This window comes from Sceloporus occidentalis, unplaced genomic scaffold, assembly GCF_023333645.1.
Source record: "Sceloporus occidentalis isolate IW3139 unplaced genomic scaffold, rSceOcc1.0.p SCAF_113, whole genome shotgun sequence".
Taxonomy (NCBI): domain Eukaryota; kingdom Metazoa; phylum Chordata; class Lepidosauria; order Squamata; family Phrynosomatidae; genus Sceloporus; species Sceloporus occidentalis.
Genome location: NW_028317093.1, coordinates 701,465 through 712,474, shown reverse-complemented (window position 1 = coordinate 712,474; position 11,010 = coordinate 701,465). Strand labels below are relative to the sequence as shown.

The window sequence follows — 11,010 nt, the reverse complement described above, 5'->3', positions numbered from 1 at the left end:
TCAGGTTGATAGCTCAGCCGCTTCTTCCTCGCCGTCTCCTCTGTTAGCACGTATTTCCACCAAGGTACGGGCTAATCGGCTCCATTCATCACTGTGTGGAACAGCAAACTGAAGGGAAGAGAGGAGAAATGGAGTAAACCGGCTGCAACGGTTGCAGGCTTCCTTTAATGTTTTTAACGAAGAATACTTTTCAATGAATGGTTGACGGGGTCTAGATTTGGTGGCCCCTATAGAAGAAATTAATAATTATACAATTACTATAGATTATACTGGACCAGCCAAGGTCATTGTGCGGCAGAAGCTCAGAGGGTTGGACCTTCAGGATTTAGAGTGAAGTGTGTTGGATTTCCAGTTTGATGCCATATAATCCGCCCCAAAAGATTTAGTGATTCAGTGGCTGAGGGGCATTTTGCTCTGGCACTACCTGCTTAGCAGGGTTGCCTCTGTTCAGCTGTTACAAAGGTGAAAAGAAACCCTCGTCTAATGCATATGGAGAGAAGTACCGTAGCGTATATTTTGGCAGTCCCTCTACATGACATGTCTGTAAAGAGACAGTGATATATGCTCTGGCTGCTCACTATTAATGGAGACGGAGGCTGCTACATTTAATGCTTATAGAGTCATAGCATCGTACCGCGGATCAACCATCTATACTTTAGGAATAATCCAAAATGTGTTAAGCTTATGGAAAATTTATGGTGGAAAATCTATGGTTTAATATATGGAAAATGCCAGCAAGAAACTATAATTATGCAAGCTTTGCATGCAGTGAACTCATCCCACACATCTGCAGTGTGTCACTCTACTCCAGATGTGAGCACCCACAGATTTTTGCAGAATTAGTTTAGAGCTGCACTAGGTGGATGGCAGGATATATGCTTGGTTTTTCCCGCTCCCTTGAGTGGCATTAGTCACAGGGAAATCACATCCCCACCAAGAGGAGTAGATGGAGGACTCAGGGAGGGAAGAGACAGGAAATATATATTTATAGCGCAGGGAGTGGTAGATATCATCCAAGCCAGTTTTTGCAGGCCTTACCCGTATAATTATGGAACATTTTTGGCATTGCAAGTTCACCACTGGCTAACTTTACCGTCTTGCTTGGAATAATTGTATTAATAAGTTGCCTTGGTGACTGTGCATTCATAATATATGTATATGCTTGTATGGAGAATCCTCCTTGCACCTATGAATCGTCTGTTAGCAAACAAAACAGAGGGAACAATCAACTGGGGCAACTGAAGTTTCTGCTGAATCTTAAGAACATTGTGGTTTCTACTAAGAGTTTTATCTTCAATACTTTCTTGGTATACTTGGTTGTAAAGAGTGTGGGAACTGTCAAGGGCCCATATGCTCTTTGCACCTTGAATGGATCGATTAACACATACTGAGGGGTAATCTCTTCTTCATAAACTCTGCTGCCACTATCCTCATGGCCTCGCAGTAGGCCAGCTGAAGAGGACCACTCTGCCTCTGCTCTAAAAGTGCAGTTACTCTTCGGTTGCAGGAGAACACAAATTGCAGTGCCCTCCTTCCACCAATCTAGCAGAGACATGATGCATTGCCCAACACCACCAATATTATGCCAAGTATTCTTAAAACACAAGCTTGAATAATATAGAAAGGGGAGGGTACTTGTACTAGATCTTAAGATACTTTTAGACACGTATGGTTCTAAATAGACAATATCTACAGATGCCAGATGAATTAAGGAATATCTTCATCATTTATGATGTGGTCTGACGACCTTCTGCTTGCTTTATTTAAAAATAACCACATGTAAGAAAATATTAATGTGAATGTGTTTGTGGTTATGAAACTTAACTGGAGGAAATGTGTTTCAGAAGTTAAGGACTAAGCCACAATCTGCTGACAATGCTCATGTCCGCCTGTTGCCCTTCTGTTATATTTTTGATCTGAGAATTAAAATCATTATTGAACATGGCAATTTTACAAAAGGGATTGTTTTATATGTTTCTTTTTATCCACTGTAAATTCCAACTTTTGTTCAAGATAAGGGAGTATTTATCCTATCACACAACACATGAGCATCATTAATGTCTCTGCTTGTGCCTATAAAACATGGATCATTGTACTATAAGCACAAACTCCATGCGCATGCAATAACATTTGTTTTTCTTTTTCAAATCTTACATTTTAGGTACACTGATATATTTTTATGCTTAGTACTAAGCCCATCATAGTCTTTAAACTAGCATTATATCTGATTTAATTGCATTGGTTACAACACAATTTAAGCAAGCTAGTTAAAGTGCCTGTTCTTTTTCTAAACCAGAAACAAGGAGCCCTGCCCGCTGAATGCAGTCGCTAGCGATAGTTATCTACACATGCTTTCTTACTACCAGCATATGAATACCAGAAGTGTGTAGAATTTGTAAGCAGACAGAATTGAGGGAATGAGCGGATCACGGCAGGCCTCAGTTACTATTTCTAGCTACGAGGGGTCCATATTATGTAGACCTGGAAATATGGAATTACTAAGTGTTCAAAATTGGGAAGACATGATGAGAAGCTGCTGGCCATACATCGCCATTGTGTTTATATACAATGGGCAATCATGGTACAAAAATTGCATCATAAAAATGTAATTAATCACATATCAATTAGAGTAGGATGCTGCTTAATCACTTTCATATAAAGTTATGGATAACTTTGGTCTGGAATCTAGAATGTAAATATATATAGGATTCTGGAACATAAGAAATGGTTCTTATAATGTCTAATTCTAATCCCGAGTTAAACTGTTTCTTGAGTCAAAGCATTTTGTTTACTGTGTTGCATCTTATGTTAATAGTTGTTTAAGTAGGTATTTATTATCGCCTGCCTCACGTGCGCTGAAATGATATAAATCAGTTCACAAGTTTCAGCTAAACGAAGGTATTAAGCGCCATTAAATCCCTCTTTTCAGTGTACCAATTCCTCAGTGCACTGTGGAAACACAGCTGTGAATTCGTATGATTTAAAATTGAATGGAATTACAAACCATAAAAACAAACATTTAAGAGTAATTAAGAATTCCCTTGCAATGTAAAATGGTATTAGATGTGACATTTACACAGCATAAAAAAGTGAAACAGTGCCTGAAAAGAAACAACTCATGAGGTCGCTGCCAGATGTAGATGAGCAAATATATTTAGCTGGATTTATGCAGAAGGCACTTGCATGCAGTAGAGAATGGTAAGATTAAAGGGTAATGACGTCCATCCAGAGACTCACCAAATCTAAACCCAGAAACTATGGAACAATAACTATTTAAAGACCTGGGAGCGATACAGCAAGAGGTCTTCATACTGTATGGTATCAATGAACTGGGACAACTAAGTGCGTTATCAAAAACAACCAGATCATCTTCATAATCTGTAACAAAATATGAATTAAACTAGATTACTAGATTGAATCATTTAAGGGTTTACAATATTTGGAAAAGTACTGCTCCTAACCCACAGCTTCTACAAAAATCTTGAGCTCCCTCTTAAGAGCAGACCTGGGAACTCTCTGTAGTTCAACTCAGAGTTTCTTTGTTTTCCAGACAGGGCAGCAAGTTTTGGCCATGAGTCTACCAACCCACTTCCTTTTCTACCCCCTGCCCACTTAAGACTGGCTAGGGCTAGGTCTACCTTTATGTGTGGGAAGCACCACGGCTGCCTGCCATGTGATGTTCCTCACGCTACGGCTATGATTAATAGATAAAAACCAGTATCACCATGGATATTCCACATTAGGAAGGTGAGTTTTAACTGATCACCCGACAACTGGGAAAATGCTAAGTGAAAATGATGAAGCATGCATTTTCCACCTAAGGGCAGAATCAACTTTGTCTCGACTCCTGAGAGCTCTGTCCCTTTAATAGTAAATTCATCAATTATTATAATTTGATTTATGAACACATTTATAATTTTTTTTTTTTATCTAAATTGACAATTATTTCAAAGTGTTTGTGGTTAGATTGAGACTTGTTTGAATACAGAGGGTTGCTTTAAAGTGTAAAAGTATGCATTTGGGGGGAAAAGCAAGCATGCTAATCAAATAGAACTTTTACTTATTGGGAAAATCTACTGTGCAGAAGAGTTTGTGACTTTCCAGCAGTGCACAATCTTTGTTATCCTGTATATAAAGGGTGATGAGTGTAAGTGATGAGAGTGTAATATCGCCTCTTTATATATCATTGGTAAGACCACAACTTGAATTGGGCGTACAATTTTGAGCACCAGATCAGAATAAAAACATATGGAACTGAAAAGAGTCGATAGACAGGCAACCAAACTAGTTAAAGGAATAGAACTCTCATTTAAGGACAGGATAATATGATTATTGTATTCAGGGGGGCAAGCCAAAGTCTTCAAGAAGGGGGAAAAAAGTCTCATTTTTTTGCCTTCATTTTTGTCAACCTAGTTGACTGTTGAGAATAATAAATAATTTTTATTTCAGAAATAGTCTCCTGTAAATTAACATATTTCTTAAAATATTAACAGAACACATTATATAGTTAAACACCTCCTAAAATTGATCAGGTTCCAATTTTGGACACTGTACCAAGCTGCTCTCAGGAAGCAACAACTGCCCACCCATTAGCCAATTCATCTAAGTGACTTGCCACTCTGCATTCATGGAGCACACCAAACTAGCTACCTAAAACTGTGTTTACAGGATAAACCCATGTAAATTGTTTTGCACATGGTAATTGTGTCTTGAATTGCATCTTAAGATTTCTATCAAATATATCATAACCCCTATCTTTGAAAGTAGTCACAAGGAAATAAGATTAAGCTCAAAAGAACTGTGTATTATAATTGGCCAAACGTAATATTTTGTTAATTCATCTTCTACTGGGAGACCAAAGTAACAAATTAGATACATTTATATCAGCCGGCTGTCACTTGAATCATTATGTTTTATTCTGTCTAAAATCGAGGGCATTTCCCTGTTTCAATCTCTCGCTTGTAGCTGTCTGTACAATTTAACCGACACATGGGGGGTGATGACAGATTTATACGCAGCAGTATTTACCCTTCTCAAATGTAGTGCTATGCAAATTTTCCAGGGTAAGTCTTAATACATAACCCCTAAATACTGACAAAACATTCACTGTGCTCAGTCACTATGCTAAAAAAACAAAATATCAAAGCCAGCCAAGAATGTGCTAAATATGTGACATTTGGTTTTCATGTTCATAAGCCAAAATCTGGAACACAAGCCAAAATATATAAACTAACAACCCTGAATACTGAATTTTATTGGTTAATTTAATGCCAGTTAATCGTAGGGATAACTTTCCTACCCTAATGATAACCTCGTTCACTGTATTTGGTATGCAAAGGATGGGATGTTTCACATTGCCTTGCAGATGTGAATGGAAGTCTATAAAGAAAACTAATTGGTAGTGATCTATGTACCAAGTAGATGTCAGCAACTAAAGGCATTGTTTGCAGGACACAATATACCTAGAAACAGGGTGACAACATAAAACCTTTGGATAAAAATATTATTCCAACTATGTTTCCTGGAAGAAATGCGTGAGATTAGCTCATCTGAGAACAGACACTAAATAACATGTCCCCGCTTGGAAAAGTCACAAATTTTTGGTAACTTGCGTCATTACATAGAAAAAAAAATCTCCAGCATATCGGAATGATCCTGCCCAGGCAGTCTATGCAAAACATTTTTCTCTGCACGCGGGAACCAGAACCCAGTTGTATGTTTTAGCCTAAACTGGGCTTCAGGCTGAGCTGGTCGCACCACAATAATAATAATACTTTATTCAAAGAGTCTGTGTGTACCATATATGTATTGCATTCATGATGGACACACATGGGATGTGCCCTGGGTGTTCCAGGTATAACAACTGATGCCAGTCCTCTGCAGCAGCCTTTTGATCTTCACATGGAAGAAGTAAGAAAGCTCCATCAACCATCAACCACTACCCCATTTATTATTATTGATTGATTTATAAAGCGCCATCATATTCTGCAGTGGTGTACAATGGGTAAACAGGATATAACAAGTAGTGCACAAAAAAATTTAAATTACAGAAACAAAGGGAAGGGGGGGGGCTGCTCAAAGGGGGTATGTATTGTGTGGACGTTGTGCATGGATGAGGTACCAATGATGTTTATGGGTCTCTGGGGTGGATCATTTAGAGAGCAGGGTGGGCCAACGCTCTAACTCTAGTTTTTGTAAGAGACTGGATGTCAGCAGGATCCAGTCCAGGATTTGTATGAAGCCTGCATCGGGTACAGGTGCTGGACATGTGCGGAATCCTCACAGCATAAGAGGGTGAAAAATTCCTCTACGCTCCCAGGGCAAGAGGAGGCGCTGAAGACCCCGGAGCCAAATGTGGCACTACCTGTCTGGACCTGTCTTGTCTGGAGAAGTCTGGCTTTGCTCGGTATGGCAAGGTTGTTGAAGGTAGTGGGTGAATAGCCAGTGGGAGGTAGGCTTTATGATTTTAAAATAAAAACACAGTTTGCTGCAAATTGGCATTCCTGAGCATTAAGAGGATCATGCGTTAAGAGCCCAAAAAGTGACACTCATGTCCAATGTTCCATCTAATTTTTCTTAGTTGGCGTGCGCAGAAAATTTCTCTTGTGCAAAAATTTTCAGAGACCGAAAATTTTGTGCGCACAATATCCGCGCCGCATAAAGTTCCAAAATAATAATTATTTTTTTCTTTTTTTGGGAGAAAGTGTTGTGCGCACAATTTTTGGACTTGCGCACAACTTAGAGGGAACACTGCTCATGCCCCTTAGCTAGAGAGTTTTGTCACACCTAGTAGTTACACGGTTTGCCAGATGGCAATTCTGGTAGCCAATAGGTAAGCCAATAGGTAGCTCTCATACAACTTCTATGGTTCTCAGCCAGAGAAGGCATGTGCCTATAGCACTGGTTGTGCAGCATCTCTTTGTGGTTATAGTAAACACTTTATAAATATTATAAATGCATAAAGAAGTCTATAATCCTATTTATATGTAGAACTGTACATGCACATATTTATTATCCTCTACATTCTTAGGTATAAGGTAATAAATATACCGTTCCAGCATCTAATCCTGGGAAATAATTTTATATTTTTTGAGTAGCTTCCAATGTGACCACATAAATAATTATTAATTTCATTATTACTATACGCTTATATATGTACAGAAGAAGCAGATAATGTTTGAGTGTAAGGATATATTAAAAATGGGTGGCATTTCCTGCACATAAAATCCTGATTTTGGTGATTAATTAATGCATACTAATAGCACACATGTTCGGGGGAAGTTATTTTTTGTGTTGTATATTTTAAAGGCTTTCATTTCCTGCGTTTTTTTTTAATCTGGTAATTTATGAGCAGCAGGGACCAAATCTCTAAATTCTAGAAGACTGTGTTTCCACCCTCTGTTGATTAATAATATATATTATAAGCCCAAATGTTTATATGGGGAACGAAGATATATATCCCTGCATTTCAGAATTTGTTGTCCTCCTTCCAAATTGACATCGGCATACTGTTTTTAGGGCTTGCAACTAAATATCTCAGCTGGAGAGGGAAGTTATGGGGCTAGCACGCTAATATAAGCAGCTCATTAGCTACCGAATATAAGCGTTTCGTTTTAAAAATCAATTTGATCTTTAGACAGACGTCTATGCATAAAAGCAGACTGCCTATGTGCCCGATCATAAGATGGAAATTCTGTATGGAGTAATTGTGGGATCTACGTTTTAACAAGCAGTATATAAACAGCCTTTCAATCAAAGGCTTAAAAAGCAGGGTATATTATTTTGGGGACTAAAATGTTTTTTTATAAAAATCACACATGGATTTGATGTTTGCATCCTCAGTATGTAAATTAATATAATAATGAAACACAGAAGGATTTACAATGATAATGGTCAGGAATAGCTGCTCAGAGAGCCCAGTCCTCGCCATATTTAAGCAGAGTTAAAAGACTGTACCAGTCTATTAATAATCAGGAATGGTTAATGACCTTTATAAAACAAAGTAATTAAAGTTACAGATTTCAAAAGAATGCATGGAAATCTTCTTCTGGAGGCACTTCAGATATATTTTTGGAGATTAGGCAAATTGGTAACAAAGACCTTGCTTCCTAACCTGAATTATAGGCATTTTGAATGTAGTCTGACATGATGGCATGGTTAAGATACAGATCCTCAACCCAGCAGAGAAAGGAATGAGGGCCTTGATCTTGCAAGCTTACAATCTTTAGTATCTTCAGATTAGCATAGGTAATGCTGATCTGGAGAAAAATCTAAATGTCTTTGGTGTCAAGAAGAATTGTTTTATCTCTTTGTGACAATATAGGATACAAGTCTTATCCACCTTCTTCTTGATCAACAGATATGGGTATCTGGAGTAACCACATAACAATCTATTAGGATGTTGAGGGGGATGAGACAGAAGGCGGGATATTGCTTGGGTGAGGATGGTATGATTTTAGCAAAAGGTTGCTGAGGTTAATGGCTTGGAGGTCTCTAATGTGGGGGGACATGATTTGTTGGTTTTGAGGAGGATGGACTGTATTCTTCTATGAACAGGAACATTTTTAGTGGGCATTCAAAGTTGAAATAAGTAGAGAAGAGCCTAGTAGAACAAGGAACTGATTTCTAGTGAATAGATGCAGCATAGGTGAAATCTGGGTGAAGTGAGCATGAAAAAACTGTTTAGGGGAGACACAAGTAGTGAAAAGAGCATAGGAGTGTTTAGAAGAGCATTTGGAGATGAGTAGGGATATGGTTAAGAGCTCAGTAGGTGAGCTTCACTATTTAAATATTATTGTTAAGGTTGTGGGAAACCAGTGGTGGAATTGGCATAGTGGGGCACCGATTTATACCAATGGGATAGGAAAACTAATCTGCCTATCCGAGAGAGTCCAGAGCTTCTCTGCATTACTGGTTATTTACAAGTAAACACTTTCAGGTAGTGGAAAAACAAATTGTATATACAAAATAGGGGAGCTTAAAAGCATAAAATGCATACACATTCAGATTGCTGCTAGAATAATAATGACCAAGAAGTATACAAAACAAGCCAAAATATCAGCGCATCCCCAGTGAATCCCCAATATGTATGCCTGTTTTTTGAATGCTATTCGCTGGGTATGCGCTGAATTTTTGGCTTGTTTCGTGGACCAAACAAGTTCCTACATACTTTCTATTTGCATTAACAGAATTGTGACTTTATTTGAAGGTTATTACTGATTATAGATCGAAAGGGTTTTTCACCATAATGGTTTTAGATTGCTACAAAATAGGCAATGTGCATTTAGCAACACAACTAGCAGAAAATTGTTTTTTTAATTTTATGTTGCACTTTATTAGATAAATTGGTGCATAAACTCAAGAAGGGGGTCATAAGATTGTTTTTAAGCACCTCGGCAGGTTGGTTGTTCCAAACTGTTTTTCTGTAGATTTAGGCAACCTCAGCTACTTCTCTCACATCATGTAATCCCAGACAGAAGCAGTTGAGATCAGGGCTCTGTGGGGGCCATACCATCACTTCCAGGACTCATTGATCTTCTTTACACTGAAGATAGTTCTTAATGACTTTGGCTGTATGTTTGGGGGTCATCATGCTGTAGAATAAATGTTAGGCCAATCAGATGCCTCCCAGATGGTACTGAATGATGGATAAGTATCTGCCTGTACTTCTCATTACTGAGGAGTCCACTAATTCTGACAAAATATCCAACTCCTTTTGCAGAAATACAGCCCCAAACTTGCCAGGAGCCTCCACCATGTTTCACTGTTGCCTGCAAATACTCATTCTTGTAACACCCCCATGCACTTCAGACAACAAACTGTCTTCTGCCAGGCATATTACAATACAGTTTTAAAAGTTTGTGCAATCAATACAAGCCATTCTTTATTGCTGAAGCAGTGATGTTCCCACACAACATTATTGTAACTGTGAGTCACATACATTTAACAAACTCCTCTTACAAGGCACTAGACAGTGATGACCTTATTCTTTTAGGGGTCACTAAAGAATCGGTTAACAAGGGAATGTTCACTAATGCTAACAATGGGGTCATTTACTTTAGTGTTGAGCTTTTAAGGTAGTGGTGACTTGAACAATTTTCTACACACGATTATATGTAAGAACCAAAAAATGACTGTATGCCTCTTCATATGCATTTGTTCTAGTGTTTAGTCAGATCTCTTATTATTCATTCAGACAGAAAAATAATAAGCATTTGTTAATGAGGTGCAAATAAGGAAAAACCAAGTACTTAATGAACAGAGCCAAGCAGGGGAGAGTTGACAAGGTTGGTAGAGGGGCAACTGAGTTCTTTGGGGTTTGAAGATTATGAACCAATAGCATAAGTCTTTTTTGTGTCTTATTTACTATCCCACATATAGCCAATGGGTGCCCAGGAGAGCATGGATTAAGGCAGCATTAGCGCTATAACCGGTTCCATTTAGGGGTTTTCTATAAAATCATCATTGATGAAAGTAGTAATACTTACATTTCAAATATAGCAAGATAACCAACACATGTAAAACTTAAAGCATGACATTGTGCACACTGAGAAAAAAAACATACATCTCTAATGGACAGTTGACTGCACCACTGACGCTAATATAAAACATGTCCCATAGGGGGAACCTGTGTATAAATGTGTTCTGCCATGAACTGTTTCACTTAGATTTATTGAATGTATTACATTGCATTTTTAGTTCTCGAGCAGCTTTTATTTGCCAGTAACCACAGGTAAGGAATGCTTAAACAACCGTGGTGAGTTCACATACATGACACAAAAATTACAACATGTAACACATATGCAGCCTATGCTGACTTATAACTATGTTGCGAGCTGTGCTTATAATTCTAAATGTTCCAATGTGGTACTATAAAGACTGTTAAATGTCATTAAAACTGTTCGTACCTCCTTGGTAGATTTTCTATTGTACGGAGGTTACAGATACCTACAGCTTCCTACCGAAATGCCCTGGTAAATTCGGGTTACCTATTATCCCTTGAGGAGATAA

At 38.2% G+C, this 11,010-nt stretch overlaps 1 protein-coding gene across 1 annotated transcript in view; it reads right to left on the bottom strand.

Moving 5' to 3' along the window:
- The window catches only part of LOC149282518 (cytoplasmic dynein 1 intermediate chain 1-like), a 150,107-nt gene continuing 139,097 nt past the window's right edge, over positions 1–11,010 (bottom strand). Inside the window, exon 16 of the mRNA XM_089498084.1 lies at positions 1–108. Within this exon, the coding sequence (XP_089354210.1) occupies positions 1–108 (108 nt within the window). The remainder of the gene's footprint in view (positions 109–11,010) is intronic.